The 24,867-nt window shown below is 39.6% G+C and overlaps 1 protein-coding gene across 4 annotated transcripts in view; it reads left to right on the forward strand.

Annotated features, from left to right (window-relative positions):
- CEP128 (centrosomal protein 128) overlaps positions 1-24,867 on the forward strand; it is a 361,366-nt gene that overhangs the window by 88,254 nt on the left and 248,245 nt on the right. For all 4 annotated transcript variants that reach the window (XR_014780873.1, XM_084791446.1, XM_084791448.1 and 1 more), the window contains exons 13-14: positions 1,690-1,822; positions 8,018-8,169. Coding sequence is in view for 3 of the 4 variants with exons in the window: in XM_084791446.1 (XP_084647572.1) it covers positions 1,690-1,822; positions 8,018-8,169 (285 nt within the window). In the remaining variant the exon portion in view is untranslated. The remainder of the gene's footprint in view (positions 1-1,689; positions 1,823-8,017; positions 8,170-24,867) is intronic.

The following is a 24,867-nucleotide window of genomic DNA, read 5'->3' on the forward strand; positions in this document are numbered from 1 at the left end:
TCTGTGTGCTCTGCATCCTCACAGTGGTACTGAAAATGCACCATGGCACCTTCTTTGCAGAGCCTTTAAAACACTCATTGACTTTGTTCTGTGGGCAGTGGTCATGAGGAACTAATGTGGCAGAATTCAGAATTTGTTTTTCTGGATGTTAGTATTGAATTCCATGCATTGGTGTTCTCCCTGTGTATATGTCTGTTTGAGAGCTTCACATACCCTGGAACTGGAGTTACAGTTGTGAGCTGCTATGTGGGTGCTGGGAATTGAACCAGGGTCCTTTCGGAAGAACAGCCAGTGCTCTTAACCACCAAGCCATCTCTCCAGCCCCAGATATCTTATATTTTTAAGTTTCGATTTGTAATCTTTAATTTCAGTTTTTGATGCAGGTCACTGTGACGTTAGTGAAATTGTTTTTCCATTGCCATCTTAACTATGGTTGTTAGGGATGTATTTGTTATATGGTAGAAAAGTTGCCAGTTTCTCTGTATACATATCAAGATGAATAAGGCAGCCCACGGCTTCAGCAGTTTACAGGTCAATGGTCTCCTGCTTTTCTGAGGACTATTTTGGTATCATAATGTGCTAAGTTATGATCCCTTCATTTGATGTTAGTCACCAGCAGAGCATGTTCCATGAAAGAAAATAAGTGAGGATGGAGAAATAGTTTAGAGGTGAATAGCAGGAGTGGAGTGGTCTGAGCCAGACATGACAGCACATGCCTGTAATTTCAGAACTCAGGAGGCTGAGGCAGGAGGATTGCTGCAAGAAGCTAACCTTGAATACATAAGAAAAGCCTATCTGAAAAAAATTCAAAAAAATTAAAATGTAGTTAGATTATTGTCTTAGTTAGTGTTCTGTTATTGCTGGGTAGAGACACCAAGAGCACAACAGGTCCTATAAAGAAAGACATTTAATTGGGGTTTGCTCATTTTTTCCCCTCAGAGGTTTATTTCATTGTCATCATGGCGGGCAGACATGGTGCTGGAGAAGTAGCCTAGAGAGTTCTAACTAGAGATCAAAGGGCAACTGGAAGAGAGACACTTGGCCTGGCTTGAGAATTTTAAACCCCAAAGCTTACCCCCAGTGGCACATTTCTTCTAAAAGGCCATACCTATCCCAACAAGACCACTTGTCCTAATGCTACTCCCTTAGCATTCAAATATATGAGCTGTGGGGCCATTCTTATTTAAAACGCCACAGTTAGGATGATGCTCCCTGGTCACACTCCTGCCTAAAAAAGATTCCGGGTTAGGGCTGGAGAGATGGCTCAGCTGTTAAGAGTGCTCTCTGTACTTCCAAAGGTCCTGAGTTCAATTCCCAGAAGCCCCATGGTGGCTTATAACCATTTATTTTGGGATCTGATATCCTCTTTGTGCAGGTGTACATAGATACAAGTCTTAAGGGAAAAACAAATGGTTCTGGGTTAAATTCCCAGAACTAGAAAGGAAATACTAAGAGGTGTTGAAGTTGTTTGTCACACAGGGAAGGAAAAGACATTTCTTGTGAAAGTTATAGAATAATGAAAACATGGTGGGATGGAACCCTGTTCCACTATGTGTGGGACAGCGAGGACATTAAGCTGGCTCTAGCTTGTACTACAATGACCCATTAGAAGTGGATGTTTCCCTAGACAGTCTCTAAGTTTATTTGAAAATTGCTAACAGTTTGATTTTTGACTCAAATTGCTTGTAGGTGGAAGACCTACGTACACAACTTACCAAAGCAGAAGGTGACCGGAAGGGCTTGCAGCACCAGGTGTCTTACATGTCCAGGAAGCAGTCAAGCCACCAGGATGACCAGGTTGATGACTGGAGGTTTAGAAGAGGTATAATGCTGGATGCTGATGTGGCTTCCCATCCCTAGAGGTGCACTCCTCATGTCATGCTTAATTCATCTTTTCACATTTCTTTTTTTTTTTGTTGTTGTTGTTGTTTCTTTTTTTAAAAATATATCTTATTAATTTATTCATATTACATCTCAATTGTTATCCCATCCCTTGAATCCTCCCATTCCTCCCTCCCTCCCTCCCATTTTCCCCCTACTCCCCTCCCCTATGACTGTGGCTGAGGGGGACTTCCTCCCCCTGTATATGCTCATAGGGTATCAGGTCTCTTCTTGGTAGCCTCTTGGTAGTTTCTTCTGGGTAGGGGTTTGAAGTTTATTGCATGTATTGTCTTTGGTTAGTGCCATAGTTTGAGCAGGATCCCTGGGCCCAGATCCACCTGTCATAATGTTCTTGTAGGTTTCTAAGACCCTCTGGATCCTTCTATTTCCCCATTCTCCCATGCTTCTCTCACCTAAAGTCCCAATAGGATGTCCTCCCCTCTGTCCCACTTTCCTGGTAAGTGAAGACTTTCATGGGACCTGCCTCTTGGGCTAGTGTCCAGATATAAGTGAGTATATACCATTTGAGTCTTTCTGCTTCTGGGTGAACTCACTCATTATGATCCTGTCTAGTTCCATCTATCTGTCCACAAATTTCGGGAATTCCTTGTTTTTAATAGCTGAGTAGTATTCCATAGTGTAAATGTACCACAGTTTCTTTATCCATTCTTTTACTGAGGGACACTTAGGCTGTTTCCATGATCTGGCTATTACGAATAAGGCTGCTATGAACATGGTTGAGCAAATTTTCTTGTTGTGTGCTGGAGCATCTTCTGGGTATATTCCAAGGAGTGGAATAGCTGGGTCTTGAGGAAGCCTTATTCCCAGTTTTCCAAGATAGCGCCAGATAGATTTCTAAAGTGGCTGTACTAGCTTGCATTTAGGGACTCTGGTCCCCCAAACCACACACTGAGTTCAGCTGGGGACTCTGGACCCAAACTGCGCACTGAGTTCAGCTAGGGTCGTTGGGCCCAAATCTTACAAGGGGCGCCTCTCCCACAGCAATTCTCGCCAGTCACCACGCCAATCGCTTCTGCCGGAGGGTTTCCAGCTACAAACCTTAGCTGCTGCCTCTGCTGCTCTGGTCTGAGAACATCCATGCTCCTCCCGTGTGCCTTTTTTCACATTTCTTAGTCATCTATAAGCTTTCTGAACAAAATGGCCATATTTTTAAATCTAATTTGAATATCTCTTTTGCTTGGCTCCTGAAACCATTTCCATTGTCAGCCCTGCTTGTCTCATGGGCGTTGTCTGTGAAAGAACAGCCAGCGGTTATGATGAAGTTTTCAGTTTCTCTCTTCTCTTCCTTATGTGTGTGTCTTTGTCTTGTAAGTTATAGATATGCAGGTTCTGTACTGCTCGTAGTCAAATTCAGAGGCATCTTCATTACTTACCTCATCTGTCTGACCCTTTCCCCTCCCCGCCACCCTAAGACAGGGCATGTGTGTGTGTGTGTGTGTGTGTGTGTGTGTGTGTGTGTGTGTGTGTGCGCGCGCGCGCGTGTGCGTGTAGTCTTGCTGTCCTAGACTCACTTTGTAGACCAAGCTGGCCTCATAGAGATCTGCCTGCCTCTGCCTCACTGAGCTCTGAGATTACAGGTGGGCATCACCATGCCCTGCTCCATTTCTAGTTCTTAAACCTCTTCCACTGATATTCAGGCCCTCAAATCTTCCTTGTTCTTCTGCCGTAGCTGTACCTCTGCTCATGCTCAGTCTTCAGAGGTTGATTTTGCCTAGTATCCTCTTAATGGCTTCTCTTACTTAGTATTTGTCCAGAGGAGCTACTTAATCCAAGGCTTCCGATGTCACCTGCTAAGAACCACCCCAGTCTGTTCCTACCCAGTCTCGTGACTTCAGCCCAGCAGGTGGAGTTGCTTGATTGTTCTTTCAATGTGTGCATCCATAGAATGTGCTGTCAGCAGGTTTACAACTGGACCCGTCCTCTCTGCAAAGCACGGTTTTCTGATGCCTTTAGAATTGTCTCCTCCGCTAATGACAGCACTCTCCATAGCTCTGTGAATGTGAAGTGTGTCTCGTGACAAGGTGTTGACTGTGCCTTATCTAGAGCTGGTTTTATTTTACTCTAGAATTCTCTAGCTCTAGATGAAGATTGAAAAGCAAAATAGTGTCAGGGAACCACTAGAGCAAGAGAAGTTTGCTATTTCCTGGCCTTTTGCTTTTTCCCTTCCTTCCTTTTCCTTCCTTCCTTCTTTCCTTCCTTTTTTTTTTTTCTGGAATTCTCAATAATATTTTATCAATGGCTGAAAAGCTGGAAAGCTCTTGCTGGTATTTGACACATAGCATATTGCTATTACCCATCTTCATGTGTTCATGTAACAAATATTTTTAGAAACTGTGTTGTCAACCCTGGAAGGACGTATCTATCCCAATTTACATTGCCGAGTTGGCTTTATGCAGAAATTGACAGCAAACATTAAAATTTTCTTCATTTGTACATGACACTGTATTGTATAAATAAGTTCTTGTTGAAATGAACTATTTTCTAAATAAAAAGCAAAAACAGACTTTTTCTCCTTCTTGATAGATTGTTTCATTCCCCATTCCAAATACTTCAGCATAAAACACAAAGTAACACCTGAATTATTTCTTTTCTCTGCTCCTTAATCAGTCCCTACCTACTGTCTGTCATGTCTCTGTCCTCATCTCTTTGTTTTTCTTTCATATTGTGGGAGAAGGTCATGCTTTCTAGGTCTGGCTAGCCTTCCTTTTGGGGATTACAGGCACGTGTCACTACATGGCTTCTGATAGCTCTCAAATCCATCACCTCTTTTTTCTTACTTCCCCACCCCAGCTTTGGCATGTGTCAGCTCACCCGTCCTTCTGTTTTAACTTGCTTTTCTCTGCTCTGGCTCCACTACAATCTTTCTTTTATATTGCTGCTCCCCGCACCCTTCTAAGACAAGAGTTGTTCATTTTGTTATCTTTGCCAAAACCTCTCACTACAGTATGTTGGATTCTTACCATATAAAAGGTACTCCCTGTACATTATTGTTTTTCAAACAAACAAACAAAACAAACAAAATCCCAATAGTTAGATTTTTACCAAGAAAGACTTAGGAGCCAGATGCTAGCTCAGAGAGGCAGAGAAAGCACACAGTTGACCTTCCTACTCAGCTGAAGGAAAAAGTCCCTTCCTACTCAGCTCACATCTCCCAGAAGGAAAAAGCTCTTCCTACTCAGCTTACATCCTAGAAGGAAAAAGCCCTTTCTCTTTCTTCATGCTGCTCAACTCAATGTTCCTCCTTTCTATTTCCCGTGTGTCTCTCTATCTGTCCTCTGGACTTCCTCTCACTCTCTATTGTTTTTTCACATGTTCACTTCCTGTCAGTCTGGTTGAGTGCTCTGCCTCTTGATTTAGGGTTAAATTTGTTTAATCCTGTTTATAGAAAGCTCTTGGATTAAAAATGCGTGCTAGGGTTGAGCCAGCCCACAAGTACTGGTCTTTACTATAATAGCTGAGCCATACCACCAGAAGAAATGGATTTTTACAGTTCACAGTCTCCTGGCCCATAGTACATTATCTCTCTTACTCATGGAACTAACTGTTCTAGGGAGAAAGGTCCTTTCACTTCAGCTATTAAAGAAAATGTAGTTCTCACAGCTTTGCCAGCTAGGAAGTTCAGATGCTGGGGCTGCATGTGGTGGCAGCTCTGCTGCATTAGAACACAGGGCATGACATTACATGCTGAGAGCAGACTGCAGAGAGTGGGGATGCCCAGTAGGGACTGCGGCAGAAAGGGAGAGAAAAGGGAGGGAGGATGGCTGAGACCCAATGTAAGCGTCAACCCGAGAGTGTACAGTGGGGAGAGGCAACCAGCAAAAGCAGTTATGACAGAGCCGTCCCCACAGTAACTAATGCTCTCCCAAGGCAGGACACTGACCATAAACAAGAGTGGAACTCTTAGGAGGTAGTCATTTTTGTTGTTGTTGTTGATTTTTTATGAGACAGGGTTTCTCTGTGTAGCCTTGGTTGTCCTTGACTCGTTTTGTAGACCAGGCTGGCCTTGAACTCCCAGAGATCCGTCTGCCTCTACCTCCCTGAGTATTACTGGCATGCACCACAGTGCCCAGCTGAGCTAGTCACTTCTTAATAGTCCTACATGTTAAACACTGTTGCGTAGCAGGCTTCAACATGAGTTTTCGACAAACTTAAGCTTCTAATTAACTGTTCCATAATGATGTGAGCATCCTCCAGACAGGATGCAGAGAACAATCCGCTGGGTGTGTGAGGAGAACATAAACTTTCTTCTATTTTATTGTTTTTTTTTTTTTTTTGGTTTTTCGAGACAGGGTCTCTCTGTGTAGCCTTGGCTGTCCTGGACTCACTTTGTAGACCAGGCTGGCCTCAAACTCACAGCGATCCGCCTGCCTCTGCCTCCCGAGTGCTGGGATTAAAGGCGTGCGCCACCACGCCCGGCTATTTTATTGTTAATGCTTTAAATATTCTAATTTTGTAAAACATTTTATTATATAGCTACATGTGTATGTATATATGTATATTTATCCACATTGGTATTTTATGTTTAAAAAAGTTACAAATTATTCTATATGTATGCATTCCAAATATATACATATTTCATGAAGTGTATAACTATATATATTTGTGGCTATAATTATACAATATTTAGAAGTAGTTAGCCACACTGTTGTTAAATGTATCATGAGAAGTATCACATAGTCATATAACTGAGGCTGTATATATTTACATATATGTGTACTTCTACATACATTTATTTATAACATATTCATGAAAATTCATGAAAAAAGTCTATGTCGGCCAGACTAGCCTTGAACGTGTCATCCTCCTACCTTAGCCCATGAAGAACTGGAATACTGTTATGTGTGTGACCACCTGGCTCATTCAAGTACTTGTTATCTAACATGGAAGAGAAAATCTTTCTCCCCCTTGATCTTTGGGATAAATTTGATGGTTCCAGTCCCTGCAGACCATACATGAGCTCCCTGCCTCCTCTGTCTCTTTCTGACCTTGTGTTTGTTCGTTATTGGTGATGATGCTACCTGAATGTTAAATCCTGCTTTGTAGCCTGCACTTTTCACTGTTCCTGTTATTCAGGATAACACTCCAATGCTATGTCTCTTATCTTAGTGAAAGTTGTATCTGTTGTGTAAGTATAGCTTACCTCCCCATTCTCACTGTGTCCTTTCTATTGTCATTTGTAAGCTGCTCTTATGCTATTGAAGAGCCTCTATGTCTTCTCTTTCATTGTGCAGGTTTGAGCCTTTTACTGTTTCTCAAGTTGGAATGTATTTTGTAAATTGCTTACAAATCTGATTTGATCATATTTACTTAACACCTCTTCTAGAAAGAAAATTATTAAAAAAATGGTAGTGTTAAACTGGTAGCATATATTCTTAATTGCTAATTCTTTAGAGTAAAGAAAGCATTTTGTGTGTTTTTCCATTCTTGTACTGCAAACTCTTTTGACAGTGGATTTTTATGCTACCCATATTCATATGTAAAGAACGTGAAAAATTGTTCTATGCCTCATTGACCAAGTATTTTCTGTTGAATTAAATAATAAATGTATATTATTCAGTGTTACAAATTTAGGTATAGCCTTCAGAACTAGGGAGAATTAGTGAATAGGGAGAGTAGTCAGTCTTACAGAAACTGAGAAGAAGACTGTTGTTTCTATGTAAGGATAGCATTTCACTGTGTAAGTATTTTAGCATCAGTATATAGCAGCCTGGTTAAATTCAGTGTTTTTGTTTAAAAGTTTCCAAGTACTGTAGACATGCAAGAAATGTAATGTATGAAAGATATAGGAGTGTCCTGAAATAAGTTGTAATAGAAATTAGAAAACACTGAAAATATTACTATGACATAAAATAGGATGGTGTGGCTGTCTGTGTAGTTTTGAAGACTGTATCAGACTTGGTACTGAATCTGGTTTAGCTGAAGGTGGAGGAGTGGTACTGTGTGGTGCTGAGAGTGTGTGAGAACCGTGAGGCTGGAGGTGACGGACTGGCGAGATCCGCAAGGCCTGTTTGTTATGTTAGCTAGGACATAAAGACACAGGTTTAGTAGTAATTGTTGGGAAGTGCGTTTCCTGTGACCAAAAAGTAACCACCGGGCTTTACCTTTGCCTCTTAAGGAGTAGAGCGGGAGAAACAGAGTCTGGAGAAGCAGATGGCGGATCTGCGAGTGCAGCTGAACTACAACACCATGGCTTCCGAGTTAGAGGAAGTGAAGCGGTGCATGGAACGGAAAGACCAGGAGAAAGCAAGTTTGACCCTGCAAGTAGAGGTGACTTCCTACCTTTAATCTACATTTGAAAGACAGTTTTAATTTTTATTTATTAGACTCGCTTAAAGACATTTTTTTATTGAAAGTTGTATTATTTTGAGTGCTAATTTTGGAGGTGAGTAATAATATAAAATTAGTTAACAACTAGTTAACTTCTTTTTAGCACCTCCTTAGAGCTTGGGTTTTCTCTTGGAACTCCGAAAAGAGGACTTTTATTAGTTTCCCTCATTATTGCACAGTGAAAGCCTCTTCTCTTTGTAAGCCTGAGGTTACACTTGGTCCTGCACACAGAGAGGGTTTTCTTCTCTGAGACAACAGTGATTTATTTTGGGCATGAAGGTGGTGGATGGCAGAGTAAAAACAACCCGGCTGTGTATCTTTGGACTGCTTCTGAGTCCCATATCTGCAGCTGTTTGCCTGAGGTAGCTCTGTGATGCCTCCAGCAATTGGAGTTGTGGGGTGTTCAAGAATCTGTGGTAACTGAGGATGAAGCAAAATAGGCACCTGCCATTTCCTGTGCGTCTTTTATCTAGCACAGATGAGGTAATTATCAGAATATTTTAAAAATCAAAGAAAAGGACCTCATGAAAGGAAATAACTTAATTCTAATTATAATTATGCAAATGAGATCAGACATAGATGGCACATTTGGAAATAGATATGTATCAGCTCGCCCCCCGCATCTGTTTATTAGTGAAGTTGTCATCTACTAAGTTGCCACATTTGAAGAGTTTCCATAATTATAATGATAGGTAGAAAATTGCTGCTCCCAGCTCCCAGCTTCATATAACCCAAAGGAAGGACTGAGTGTTTCCGCATTCTGAGTTTCTCTTTTATCTTATCAGCATGTCACTAAAGATACCTTTAGATCTGGTTCAAGATTTAGATCACGGAGATAGTGAAGATACAGAAATATCAGCATACTTCTTCCAAAGCTTTCTAGATGGTTAATAAATACCAGAAGGAGCCCCAGTACAGCAGTAAGACTTGTCAAATTTGCATCATGAGTGTTAGTGTGGCCTCTGATCCTGCTGATGAAAGTGCTAAAATAGGGCGATTTAGCAGAAATAGAGCTAAAACAAACAAACCAAAAATCAAAGGCAAAAAAACCCAACAACTACCTGCTGCTCATTGGCCGTAGTTCTTTTCTTCCCCTTTCTTGTACTTCTGGTTTCTTCTCTTTCTTTTTTGTTGTATAAATGGGGTGGTGTGTGGGAAGTCCTGAAGCCCATGATCACTTAAAAATGGTTTACAGTGGCTCAGTAATGCTCTCAAGGAGCCTCACGTGATTTTCTCATAGGTTAGGGCTGGTTGCATAGTGCTTGGCTGGCACAAGAGTTGAGAGAGGCTTATACTCACATACCCAGTGTCTGTCGCTCGTTGCGCCTTTTAGGGAGCCCCTGACACACTGTTGCCCTCCCAGTTGCCTTTGAGAAGATATTGCAAAGAGGCAGTATTCATCTCCAGGAAAAAAATAGTTCTACTTTTCAACTCCCTGCTCCTCGCCATTCCTTAGCCCCTTTAGAAACAAGGTTTGTCTTTGCAGTCCAGAGTGGCCTTAGATCCACTACATAGCCCAGGTTGGCCTCGAACTTCCGCTCTAGCTGACCAAGTGCTGGGACTACAAGAGTTCTCTCAGTTGTTTCAGATTTAACAATACTTCTGATTATTCCTTGTACGGTTTTCATACCTGTGGTTGTGTTCTCACAGTGATCTAGGATTCTAGGAGAAATGGAGGTTATAGATGGCTGGGGCAGAGCTGCTGCCCGCTGAGCCAACCTTTGCAGTCAACTGTCATTTAGTTTTTCTTGCGTTAGATAATCTGGGACTGTTGGGCTATTGTTCCCTTATGTGCTTTGTAACCAAAAGTAATCTCCTTTAGTTGTGTATGTATGCGTGTGTGTGTGTGTGTGTGTGTGTGTGCATGAGTGTATGTATTCATGCAAGAAGTCCACCTTGGGTGCTTCCTCTCCCCCCAATGGCTTCTCTACTTTATTATTTGATACTTTTAAAAACTATGTATCTTGGAGTGGGACATCACAAAACTCCTCTCACCCCCACCATACATTAGCATGTCCATGGAGCTTGCTGTTATGTGTGTCTTGTTTATGCATTCATTTTGAGGAGAGACTGTTTCATAGCAGATTTCTTGATAGCCTGGCTGTTAAATATTTCTTCCCTGTCTTCTAGGATATTCCTTAAGCCATAAATGTAGAAGCTGTGATATACATACATCTTTGGGGTCCTACTTACAGATAGCAGTTGTAGACAACTAATGACTTTTGGGAAAAGGAGAACTAGCCTCTCCCGTGGGTGAGTGTCCTTACTGCTTATCTAATGCAGGAGGTTAGCTGTGAAGCCACATACACATAAACAACAAAATTGGACTCAGCAAGTTGTGTTTCTCTCTCTCTCTCTCTCTCTCTCTCTCTCTCTCTCTCTCTCTCTCTCTCTGTGTGTGTAACAATAAAAGAAAAACAGGCTACCAACTTGAGAGTGGGGGATGGGACAGATTTGAGGGAGGTTGCTAGGAGGGGCTGGAAGAAGCAAAGGGAGGAGGGAAGTGGTATAACTCCGTTTCAGTAAAGAACATATTCAAAAACCTAAATTATTTCCTTATGTATTTACTTATTTATTGTGTATATGTGTCTACATGTACACATACCACAAAGTAGATGAAGGTCAGGACAACTTGGAAGAGTCAATTGTTTCTACCATGTGGTCCCAGGGATGAACTCAAGTTGTCAGGCTTGGTAGCAAGTCCCTTTATAAAGCCACTGCCACCTTGCTGGCCCTTCACTGTAGTTTTGAGACAGGGCCTCCCTGACTTAGCTATGCTGGCCAGTGATCTTCAGAGAGCCACCTGTCCGCCCCCAAGTGGTGAGTACAAATGTGTAGTTGAACTCAGGTCCTGATGCTTGCACAACTTGCATTTCTTCTCCGGGCCACCACTTCTTTTAGTTACTTTTTAAAGATCAAATATATTAAACCAAAAAAAATAAAAAAAGAAAAAAAAAGAAAAAAAAAAAGAAAAAAAAAGACATAATAAAATAAGATTATTGGTTAGGCCCAGGAATGCGTGTGCGACAGTGGTCCTTAAAATGTGTTTAACCACTAATGCCATTTCTTTTTAACCATGACTTTCCTATAGTTCTATAGAATCTTATACAAAGTCTTGTTTAGTAACATTCTTTTTATTAAAGTTCCCAAATTTCCATCCTTTATTTTCATTTATTTCTGTATTCTGTATCTTTTTGAGGAAATCCTAACCTATTCCTACCTAAAGACTTCTTGTTTTTGGAGTATATAAGACATAACAGTCAAGCGTTCCAACTGTAAGTCTTTTACTAATATATATTTATATATTACTGTCTTTACATTGTGTTAAAATAATCTGGTATATTCCTTTAAAATTTTAAAGTAGGTCACAATAAGGTATTAAAGGAGCTACAGGATTAAGTCTGCAGCCCCATCACCAAGACAGCGTTGGCGTTGATGTTTTTATCTTGTAAGAGATAATATCAGAGTATCACCTTCTGATCTGCATGTTCTGTGTCCTGCGGTTAAAGTGATCCAGGTGACAGGCTCCCATCTGCAGTGTAGCTCAGCAGAGAGCAAGGTGCACAAGTGCTGGCTCTCCCACTCACACTGTGGGAGTCGAGGTATCTAAGAAACTATTATGAGCCTCTAATTTTCAGTGTGTAGGTTCTGGAATTTAAGACCAAAAAAACTTGCCTGTAAAAGAGAAAATGAGGACAGTGATGTCTAAAGGGCTGAGTGTTCATGGCTACAGCAAGGCTTCCTTTTTGGAATTCTTGTTGCCAGAGACTCCGTTCACAGCTACATTTTCTGTCTTTTGTCCTATAGCGTGGTTTACTGACGTTGCTTGTCTTTTAGCATTGTTTCCCTGATGTTCATTATTTCATTGCCTTGTGTTTTGACATTTTCCTGTGCACAGATTTTGCTGTGGGCTATTTACCAGTTTGCATTGATGTTAAATGCAAACTTGTAGCAAACTGGGAGCTCCTGTGTGGGTGTAGGTTAAAAATCAGGCTTCCTGCTTGTGTCCCCCTGTGCTACCACACAATGTATTAACCTGTATTATGTTCTCAGTTAGCATTTGTCAGGGAAGATAATTACGAAAAACTCTTTTAGTAATTTTGAAAGCTAAGATTCGTTGCTCAGCCTCTTTGTTTCTTTCCTTTTTTCTTGCTGTGCTGTGTCTGTGTGTGTGTGCATGTGTATGTGTGTGTGTGTGTGTGTGTGTATGTGTGTGTGTGATGCACATGTATATATGTAGATGCATGTGCCTAGGCTAGCAGAGGACATCAATGTCCTGTTCTATCACTCTCTGTCTTATTCCCTTGAGAAAGGATCACTGAACCTGAAACTGGGCTAGAGGCCTGCGAGCAGCACTGATCTTGTTTCTGCCTTTTCACGTGGGTGCTTGGATCTGAACTCAGGTCCTCGTATCGTGCTTATGCAGCAAGAGCTCAGAGCCGCTTCTTAAGAGCACATTGGTGTCTGTAAGAACTCTCCGTCTTTAGGGAAGCCTTTGCTTTGCCTAATTATTGCATTAGCTTCTGTTATTGAGAATATGCCATTGAAATATTGGGGGAAGATAGTGAAAAAATTCTCTTAGAAAACCCAAAGATAAGGAAGCCATACCTGAATTTAGCTAATCTGTGCTTCAATTTCTACCTACAAACTTAAATCTATAAATGCATGGGAAATACTAAGTATATTTCTCTTTCTTCTAAACTCAGGTTGAACCTCATTAACCTTGGTGGGTTATTTGTATTCATAAGAATTCCAAGCACCCTTGATCAGTGGGTCCCCCTGATTTAATCTCTGCCTCTGTCGCCCATTAACTTAACTCTTTATGAAAAAATTTGACTTTTAAATTCAGCTAAGAACTTGAAAGAAAAAAAAAAAAGCCAAATCAAACCAAACTGCTGAACATAACTTAGATTAAATGTTGAAAGTAATAATGGAATGATAACTGACATGATTATTCATAAGGAAAACATTGGGACTGTAGTTCTAGAATGTACTTAAAAAAAAAAGATGGTAGTGAAGAAAAATCCTATTAGAGCACTAGAGACAGAGAAGGTGGGTTCTTAGCCTGAGGTCTTGTGAATCTTATGTTTCCTGTGTAGATTCGACAACTTGGTTGTGAAGTGCCCCTCCTCGTAGCAGGGTGCTTGGAGACAGAGGCCTGGAGACATTCATTTGTCTGAATATAATTCCCTGTTTAAAATATTTTTCCTCTCCATTTATTTATTTATTTAATCACTTCATATCCCAATCTTCCCCCCTCCTTTCTCTCTTCCCTGTCCCAACCCCATCCTCTCTCCTTCCTCCCACAGAAGGAGAGGCCCCCACCTGGTACCAGTTCACCCTGGTATCTCAAGTCAAGGCAGGACTAAGCACATCTTCACCCATGGGGGCGTGACAAGGCAGCCCAGCTAGGGGAAAGGGACCTTGTGGCAGGTAGCAGAGTCAGAGACAGCCCCTCCCTACTCCTGTTGTTAGGGGACCCACATGATGACCAAGCTGCACGTCTCCTACATATGTATAGGGAGTTGAGGTTCTGTCCATGCAAGCTCTTTGGTTGTAGGTTCAGTCTCTGTGAGCTCCTGTAGGCCCGGAGTAGATTACTCTGTAGGTCTTTTTACCTTTTTTTCTAATCCAAGTATACGTTGTAAAGTAAGGCATTATTGCTAGTCTTTAATATTCAAGATAGGTTATTAAGAAAACTTAAAGACCACATTTACTGAGGTTGGTGGAACATAGTCTATTTCTGACATTGTGGCAGGTTTTTAAGTCTGTAAATGCTCTGTAAAGAGATACAAAAGGTGTCTCTTGTCTATGAATGAAAACACCAAACCCAAGCAGAACTTACAGTTCCTGGCGTGTTTAATTTAATTCCTAAAGCCTTCCTTCAATATAAAAACCTAGTCATTTAAGAAGTTGGAAAATAAGACAGCTCTTCTATTTTCTGTACTCTCAGTGGCTTGCAGACTTCTGTAGGCTGGAGTGGCGAAGTGAGCTGAAAGTTGTAGAAGTAGTTTTTATCTTCTCGTATGAGGGAATGAGAGCCATACCCAAGCTGTACAAAGCACAGCTTGGGCTGAGCCCACATTGTTTCTATCTCTGATCTAACTACCCCTAGGCCTAGGCCTGGCAGCTTCTAGCCCCTATACCTGTTAATATTTTAGGTCTCTGGGACTTACTGCTGTATAAGCTCACCCTTTCTCATTCTTTCTAAACTCTTGCTGCCTGGTTCAACTCAGCTGTTCTGCTCAAAACTCTTCTACAAGCTGACTGATTCAATCTGGCTTCTCTCAGCTTCTGACTGAATTGCTCTGCTTCTGAACTCCTCAAACTGAACTGCACTGACCTATACAAACTCAATTGAATTCAACTGCACTCAACTGCACTGCACAAAAATGCCTGCACTGCACTGTTCTGTATAGAACGCAATTCTATTGTACTGTCTGCTTAACTGAACTCTCTACTGTTTTATCTTCTCAATCCTTTCTACTGTACTCTGTGCTACTTCCTCAACTCTACTGTACTGTTCCTAAGTAGCTTCTCTTTCCTGTCTGTTCTTATGAGAGGTGGGCTTATCTGCTTCTCATTTTGTCAAATCTTTCATCCCTTTGTCTGCCCCTAAATTAGATGTCACTTTCATTTTTTCTTTTCAAAAATCTATTATAATTTGTTCAGATTACATCCCAATTGTTTTTTAAAGATACATTTATATTATTATACATATATACAATAAACTATCTATAGCAAGAAGAACCACTGAACAATTAGGAATTATATGAATTTTACATTTATAGTATTTTGGCAATTTGTATTTGGCAACCTTGAAAAAACATCTTTCCTATCTTGGTACGTGTAAAATTCTGAATGTAAATCCATATCTATTATCATATCTCATCTTTATCAACTTAAAATATCTATCTAGACCTAAAAACATCTTAACCCCTAAACAGCTAAGCTTAATTGTAAAACTAAACTATCTCATCTTCAATCCCATCAGAGACTTGAGAAGGAATAAAATTAATTATCTGAGTAGACAGGAAGTGCAGGTTAGCAGCTTCCAAAATGACAAAGACAGTTTATTGCCTGAACAGTCACCCAAAACTCTATAATGTTGGAGCACCTTCTTCAGCCTTTTGGCCCAGTATATAAGGACAGACATATCTGTGAGGCAGGAACTATTGAGGACTTGCTTACCCTGTCTTGGCAGAGTTTGGTTGTTGACTCTGCCTGCATCTAAACTTGCCCATTTTGGGGCAGAATTCTGTCTCTGACAGAAACAGGACATTTTGCCCAGGGGCTGGTTTGTCACATTGAACCCATCTCCATAAGGAGGTTTGTTGATGCTCTGGGTACTTCCTTCTCCAAACTAACTTACCCTTTATTGTTTGGGATTAAACATGTGTACTAAGGGTGTGTCTGCATTCCAGCTCTAGGGATTAAAGGTGTGTCATTCCAACTGGATCACACAGACCTAAAATGTCTTTGGATGTCATCCCTTGCTAGAACAGCCAGGTTGCTGGATTAAATTCCTTTACATGAATGCCTTATTTTTTTCATTATAGTATCATTAATATTTAAAAGTTTATCATTAAAAGTATTTAATAAAGAAATGATTGGGGAATGAAAATAGTTTTAAGTTTTCTTTTCTGAAATCATGGCAAATCCCCATTTTGGAAACAACAGGCATGTATAAGGATGAGACCTGTGTCTGCATGTTCTGTTTGCTGTGCCTTTGTGTGACATGTGGAGGAAACCGGATAGTAAGTGTGGTGCACATATTGTAAAGTATTGATAGCTTCATGTTAGTTATAGGCTGATTTAATGTCTAGAGCAATTAAAAAGATAAAATACAGCTTTGGACATAATAACTTGCCTTGCAAAGATGGGTAAGCAGAAGAAATGAGATGGTGTCGTGGTATGTAAATCCCCGACTACACAGATACCATCAAGAGGCATATGCAGGCTTCATAACATGCAAATTTAGCTGCTCATACATTACTTCTGCAGTCTTTATTGTTACCTTATCTTTAGAGTAATTTTAATTTGATAGCATATCATTTTAAGTGGCAAATTAAATTGTTTTTTTTTTATATGTTTGTTTCAGGGAGCTTTCTACGAGGGCATAAAACGAGACTAGATTGTACACAGCCTTACACAAGCATCAGTAACCTGTTATACTTGTAAAGTTTGCAAATATTAAAATTATCTCTAAAAAACTAAGTTCAATTACATATATATATATATATATATATATTCTGAGATAGATATATTTATATATCCATGTTTTAGATGCTGATAAATGGTTTGCTAAACAAAAGCCAGTGTTAATGATTTTCTTCTTCAAATCCACTGAATGCATTTAATCTGCTGTATTTTAGTTAGGTAAAGACTTTGTAGCAAATGTACAGCCTCTTTTTTTCAAGGGGACTCTAACGACAGCTTAGACTTAGGCAAACTTTTGTCAGATCCGTGTTAAAGAATGAGGCAGTTACTGCCTCTAATGGTGCCCTAGGTTTTTCAGAAGAGATAGTAAGGCTTTGTGTTGGTTACAATGAAAACATGCATGTTAAATGAGGAAGGCTCATTTGGATTATAGTTTAAAGAAACACAGTCTGTTATGACAGAGAACACAGTGCAGCAGGAACCAGAGGCAACGTTCTTCTTTTTTATTCCTTCAGGTATCCCAGCGATGGGATGGCCTCACCTGTATGCAGAATAGATCTTTCCTCCCCTAGTTAAATTGTTTTGGAAATAGCCTCATATCCAGAAGCATTTCCCATTGTGATGCTCAGTCGTGACAAGTTGGCATTTAACATTAATCACCACATACACATATTAAAAAATTGAAGCAGAGGTTTATTAACAAAGCAAAGAAAGGAAGCTTCGAGAATTTTGTTGAAATTCTGAGTTGCAGTGGTGGTTTTGACATCTTTGCAACACTTTCTCCCTGTGATGTGTTCTGTGTCACAAACTGGAAAACATAGGGTGCACTTCTGGGCTCACTTAGGATAAAGAATCCTGGTAACTTCTCAGACTTTTACCCTATGTGTTAATTAATCCCTTGGAGCCTTGGTGAATTGAAAATACACTGAATATTCGCAAGGGCTGCCACACTGTAGCATAGCTTTGAATCTGCTTTGATGTTATCTGTCCACCTTTCAGTGGTCACTTCCAACAAAAGCAAGCATTTTGGGGATGATATTGTTTGTCATACAGTGTCTGATATTCAGTTATCACAATCCAAAAAACAAACACAAGAAAAAAAAACCAAACACCATATTAAAACAACATCCAGTAAATAGATGTAGGTATATAAACTCTTTGGGTATTGGAGTTACCAGAAATCAATTTTAAAATAATATTGATAAACTAAAAGATTAATAATTGCATTAAATAGTTAGATAAATAATAAAAACAATTAGATACATAAAAAAGAATTATTTTGAAATCTTAAGATCTATATATAATAGCTGAAATTAAAAGCTTAATAGGTGGGGCTTATGGCTTCATGAAGAAAACAAATTCCATGCTGGTACCATATTGACTCTACCGTTGACACTTGGCTGGCTTCAGTTTAGCTATTAATTCATTCATCTAGTTGTCTATTGTTCTGGTTAGTTTTTATTGTAATGTCACACACACACAAGCTAGAGTTACCTGAGATGTCTTTCTCTTTCTTTTTGGCAAGTGGTACATCAATCAGGTTGGCTTGTGGGCACCTCTGTGAGGTGTTGTCTAAATTGTTAATAGATGTGGGAGGGCACAGCCCATTGTGGGCAGTTCCATAGCTATGTAGGTGGTCCTGGGCTGTATAGGAAGACCAGCTGGCTGAGGAAGATGAGGAAAACAGTGAATTCAAAGATGAGCAGTCTTCTTCCATTTAGCTAGTTCCTGCGTGAATTCTTGCATTGACTTTCCTCAATGACGGGCTAGGACTTGAAGGTATAAGCCGAATACACACTGACCTCTTCAAGTTGCTTTTGGTCCTGGTGTTTTTTTCACAATAGCAAGAAAGCAAACCAGGACATCTGTGGTCAGAGTGGTGAAATCACTCTTTTTATCACACCATGTAGAAGTGAATGACTAATAAATATCAGTTGCTTTCATCCTAAAATTCTCTTAGTGTTTTAGATAAGGCTGATCTACTAGCCCCACTTTCTTTCCTTTTGTTTATCTGGAATGTTTTTCTTTTCATTTTAGAGGACCGTTTGCTGGATCTAAGACTTTAATTGCCTTTCTTTTAGCTACTAGAACTTAGTATATATTAGGTATTTTCTGGTTTCCATTGCTAATTAATTAATTAATGTTATGTGAGATAGGGTCTTAACTCAGGCAGGGTTTACCTTGACTCCTTTTGCCAAGGATGACTTTGAATTTCTGATCCTCTTGCATGCTAGAATCATGTGTGTGTGTGTGTGTGTGTGTGTGTGTGTGTGTGTGTGTGTGTGTGCGCGCGCGCGTGCCAGCTCCAGCATGCCAAGTGTAAGTGACTGGAGGTCAAACCCAGTGCTTCATTCATTTGCAGTCTAGGAAAGGAATCTATCAACTGACATACACCCGAGCCCTCAAGTATTCTTCCTAAGAGCTTGATATCTTGATATCAAGATATCAATGATATCTTGCACATTGAGTTACTTTTCTCTTTCTGTCCTCAAGGTTTCTTGAGGTCTTTGTCTATTGTCATTTTGACTGTAATACACATGAATTTAAATCCTATAGTTATCCTCCTTGGAATTCCCTGTACATTCAAACTAATAGTTTATTTCAAGTTTTGAAATTTTGTAGCATTTCCTTCTTCCAGTATTTTTCTGCCTTTTTTTCTTTTTCCTTTCCATTTGGCACCCTCGTTGTGTGTATTTGGCATCTTACATTTCTCTGAGGCTATGTTTATTTTTCTTTAATTCCTTTTTCTTCAGATTGTATGATCTCCTTTGATTGTAGACTTTTTGGCAATACAAATTAGCTGTTGAGCCTTTGATGTGGATTCTTCATTTTAGTTTGCAACCATATTTTCTAGTTCCAGATTCCCATTTAAAATGCAGTCATGGTTTGGATTGTAGTGTTCTCCATGGGTTCAGTTATTTGAATTCTTGGGCCCTCTAGCTGGCGGACCTGTTTTCTGGCGGTTGTGGAACCTTTGGTGAAGAACGCATGGAGGCACAGGCTGGGTCTTTAGATCTGACTGTGAGTGGTAAAACCTTGCCTGCTCCTGGCCTAAGTTCTCTCTGTTTATTCTGCTGCCAAGATGTTAGTGATGTCTCCTGCAAGCTGTGGCCAACTCAGCCTTGTCCTTGTGCCATGACGGACTGTCCCCTGAGAACTTTGAGCTCTGCACCTTAAGCTTCTTGTTTTCTGTATTTGGTCATAGTAACTAGAATAGTAGCAATATAAGCGGTTTCTGACTTCTTATGGCTTTATTTTATGAGATATCACCATCATATCTTCATCCAAAAAAAAAAGAAATAAAGGTTTCTTTTAGCTCTTTGACTATAATAGCTGAGTGACGTCTTTGATAAGTTCAACATCTGGACTCCCTCAAAAGCTATTTCTTCTTCATTTATACACCACAGCTTCATGTTTTGCAGAATGTCATACTTTTTAACGAAATGGGATATTTTAGATAACATTTGTATTATGTACTTCTGATTCACTCCCCATTCTTAAAAAAAATAATTTAGAGAATTGGAAGGGAAACTTCATTTAAGCCTATTCTTCTGTGTAGCGTGCTGTGTCTGAGGTCATGTGTATGTCACATGCATAGTTTCTGTTATCTGAGATCACTAAGGCGTTAGCTGGAGTCTTTTGACACATAGACTTCCTAATGTCTCTGTCAAACATCTGGCTCATCTGACTCCGTTGCTATCTTATCCACTATTAGCTTTTACCAAATGTAAACTGATTGGTCTTTCTTTCATGACAACATATTGAAATATAATGCATTGCAATAAAATTCAGGTTAGCTTACACCGAGTTTCTTATTGTCAGTGTGTGTTATGAAGTTGGGCATAGTGTTCTTTAGTTGTCCTATGTGGTTTGTCCTAGACATCTTTATGACTACATCAATATTGGTGATGTATGGGCACATGGTTTTCATTGATGCCTGGGTTTGGCCGGCTACAAGCGCAGCAAAGCACAGCAAAGTTGTAACAAGTTTGTTCTACCACATTCAGAAGGCGGAACCAATCCCCAAGCCAATTTGTTTAAAGCAGCATAATTTCATATAATATATGCCTTTGTTTTGTGTTCTTTAAACCTTTTTAGACTTATTTTTACTATTTTATGTCTATGTGTGTTTCCCCTGCAAGTGTGTATGTGGGCCATGTGCATGCCTGGTGCCCATAAACATCAAAAGACTGCACTGGATCCCTGACACTGGCATTATAGGCAGTTGTGGACTGCTGTATAGGTGCTGGTACTCAGACCGTTGCAAGGACAAGAAGTGAATCTTGACCGCTGAGCCATGTCTGCAGCCCTGAATTTTCTTTTCTATAAGTGTCAAGTTAAGCACCAAAAGTTGTATAGCTGAAATTATCAGTCTAATGGAGTGTGAAAAAAAAAATCAAGAAAATACAAGTGCAGTTTAAGATATGTGTACCAGGGTCAGATTTCCCTTGTGTATTGCTGGGACCTAGAAGTTAATTGTATGTCCCCTTGTGTTTTAAATTAAACATTCTGAAGAAATATGTATTTAAAATCTGTATAATAAGCATCACAGTTAATGAAACAAGTTGGTATTTCATTTCTTCACAGAGATGAATGTATTTAATTAATTGAACATGATTTCCTGTTCTTTGCTTAAGCTTGGTATGATGCTTCATTAAAAAGTACAAGTAGCTGTATGAGACATATGTTCTCATAGATGTGTGGAGAAACAATTATTTTTAATCACTAAGACTTATGGAACCTAATATTTTGGATTAGTGTCATGTACATGTCTCTCTTCTTATTAGGGAGAAAATGATAACAGTTTATGTGGTCAAAATTAATATGCTAGAAATGGAAAGTTACATAAAACGCTTTCTGACATGGCACTAAAGTGGCCTTTGATGTTTTATTTTGTCCATGACTTGTTAAGAGTTTGAATCAGTTTAATGTGTTTTGCTTGAGGTAAGACTTTGTTCCCAGATTTTAAGTGTGTGTTGTACTTTGCCATTCCTGTACTTTGAAAGAAGCTTTCTATATTGTGGCTTCAGTGAGTGATGGCCTAACTTAGCTTCACGTAGGTATGTTTTAGAGCTCCGGACTTGCTTTGATTGCTTTCAATTTTTGTTCAAAGAGACTTGTCTTAGTCCTCCTGACTGGACAATTGATGAGCTGTTATTTCAGTACGAATTCCTAACCCACCAAAATTATCCTGAAAGGGGCGCGTTCATGAGGACATGTGATAGTGTGTCAGGTTAATTTCCAGCGGAAGTGAGCGGGGCACGATTTAACTGAGAATTTGTGATGAGACCTTGCTATTGGTTGTTTTGCCTGTTAGACATTATAATGCCGCCACCAGCTATGCTTAGGGCAGGAAGAACTGCTCTGGATGCTTTTGTAAGCCTAGGCTTTGTTAACATAATTACCAGGCCAGGACCTGCCTAGGCTTCCAAGAAGCACCAGAAGCCAATGCTGCAAAACCCTCAGAGGCACAGAGTGGGCATCACCACAGGGCAACATGGCTTCTCTTTGACTGTCATTAGTGGCAAAGAAGAAGCGAGACTATGACTTTGTCTTAAATCTGCTTTCCAAATCTATCAAATCTGTTTTACAGATCTGATTTGTACCTCCAAAAACCTAGCTCAGGAAAGTACTGAGGAGTTTTTGCTCACAGGGTCATTATTAAGGATAATTTGTTGAACTTCTTTCCAGTGGGGTTTGTCTATATGAAATCTTGTTTCCAGTGGCTTGTTGACCATTGCTATCTTTAGGGTTACTGTTTTTATGTTTGTAAAAGGCAAAGGTTTGCACGGCAATGCTTTTTCTGTTGATGTGCTGGTCTAGTATGTTTAGATATGTGCTACTTTTCACTGTAGTGTGTTTCTAGAAACTGCATTGTGGTTCTGGTTACTCTCTTTTGGTTGAGGAGTTTTTATGAAAATTATTGTCAGTGACACTTGTGTTCTTAGCAAAGATTTTTAACTAGACAGTTATTTTAAAAATAAACTTAATAAAAAATGTAAACTTTTATTCTCTATAATAATTAAAATATAAAAGTTGTTCTTTATGGCCTATTAAATGACTATAATGTAAACATCTATATAATTTTATAGGGTATATTTTTTTATTGTAGGACATTTAACAGTGTGTATAAACAAAGTCGTAGCTATTACATACACACACACATACACACACACACACATACAGACACACACACGTACATATATTTGACAAAGCAGCTTCTAGAGACATTATAATTGATAGTCACTTTCTCCTTCTGGCATTTAGAAGCACTTTCCTCCTCAGTTTTTTCAGATGTTATAAATCTAGAAGTATTGAACAAATTTAAGAAGTGGCATTTTTCCTTCATTAATTTTGAAAACACAAGATTTCCAAATGATTATAGTTTCATTTGGCTACATCTAGGTTTGGGATTATCTGAAAAACATTATGAAGTCATGTTTGTTTGAATCCTTACATCAGCCCTTGTTTGTGAGTATTTAGGGACCTATTCGTTTGGTTATGTTCACTTGTCTGTCTGCCTGCCTGCCTTCCTTTCTTCCCTTTCCTTCCTTCCTTCCTTCCTTCCTCCCTTCCTTCCTTCTTCCCTTCCTTCCCTTCCTCCTTTTAACCTTCCTTCCCTCCTCCTTCCTTCTTTCCTTCCTTCCTTCCTTTCTTTCTCCCCCATTGTCCTCCCAATTCTTTCCTCTACCAGCATTAAGGTTCATAGTGAAGTGATCATAAAAACTCCTGCAGGAGTCTAGCCCACTGTTGCCTTGGGGATGCTGGGAATTGAAGTGTCACCCAGCTGAGGTGGACATGCCTTTTTTAGTTCCTGTCCCCATTTCCCCATCCGTGCTTCTCCTCTTCAACACTTTAATTAGCAATGTGAATCATCTTCTTTTGTTCAGATGATCAGTACCTACTGTAGTTCAGACATCTTTTGCAAGGAACACAATTTCTAATTAGGAAACACTCTATGATGACATGAAGGCACTGAGGGATGGGACATCAGCAGGTACTTGGCAGTGTGAATTGTGAAGGAAAGTAAGATTTTAAACAGAAGAGGTGCAAGAAAAGTAATTCAGTTATCCACCTTCCCTACAGGGTTATAGGGCTTTCTGGGACAGCAGAACACAGAACCATAACATCACGTTCATCTTCTTTATCTTAGCAACTTGTATATTTGTCAGCACAACTAAATGTTTATTGTATTGAATCAAAACATGCAGAGGATTTTCCTTAGAAAAACTAACAGGTGTTCCTTTTTTCCTGTGCAAGTCTCTTGAAGGCTACAAGTTGTTCTTTATAATAAGCCAGCTTTATTGACTTTGTTGCAATTGAGTTGAGTTGAATTGAAAGAGAATTGTTTGTAAAAGTCCATTCCTGTTTGAAATGGATAAGCCTTTTTTTTTTTTTTTTTAAGATTTCTTTATTATTATGAATACAGTGTTCTGTCTGCATGTACACCTGCAGGCCAGAAGATGGCATCAGATCACATAATAGATGGTTGTGAGCCATCATGTGGTTGCTGGGAATTAAACTCAGGGCCTCTGGGAGAGCAGTCAGTGTGCTTAACCTCTGAGCCATCTCTCCAGTCCTCGGATAAACTTTTTAGATCGGTCATTCTTCAGCATCAGTCACAGGGGCACATGGTGTGGACTCTTGTTTATGCTTCTCTTGGTTATGGTTGCTCATTTCTGTTCCTTTAGTCAGATCTTTACCTCTTTACATTTCACATTGTCTGGTATCCTTCTTATCTTCTTTTGAAGCCTTACTTAATAGATGAATTTTGGTTGAATCTACTGACTAAAATCATGTTTCCACCAACATCAGTTTGTCTCCCACCCCTAGTCAATTGCATTTGCCCAGTCAGCATTCCTTGTGTAGTTTCCTTAGTGCCTAGCACATGGTCTTCAGTCTTGAACCTTATAGGTAGGAGGTGTTTACCTCTGGTGTGCACATATTTATTTATTTATTCATTTATATAGAGTCTCTTCTTTGAGATTGGGTCTTGCAGGCTAACAGTTTTTGTCAATCCTCCTGCCTCAGCTTCCCAAGTATTGAGGATACCGTGCTTGAGCCAGCATGCCCAGCAAGAAAGGAAGTTTTCTGTTTTCTATTTCTCCCCAATATTAGGAGTTGATCCCCAGGCTTTGCATATGCTAGGCAAGTTCCTTAGCAGTGTGCTATGACTCTAGCTCCTGGTTTCTTGTTTTTGTTTTTGTTTTTTGTTTTTTTACTTAAATTTATGTCAAGAGTTATCCTATGATTCTTTCCCCCCCTTGGTTTATACATTTTTTTTAGAAATATCTGTGTGTTAATGTTTATGTAATGATGATTTCAGGATTCCTTTCTATTTCTGGCCATTTATATAGATATTAAAGTTCTGTTAGCCCATATTAAGGCAAATAATACAGTGACATATCAATTGACTCATAAGGACGTATGGCTTTTCCTTTATGTGCCATATACATACTTTGTCTTGTATTGATCAGT

Source organism: Acomys minous (assembly GCF_964271855.1).
Source record: "Acomys minous genome assembly, chromosome: 8".
NCBI classification, from domain to species: domain Eukaryota; kingdom Metazoa; phylum Chordata; class Mammalia; order Rodentia; family Muridae; genus Acomys; species Acomys minous.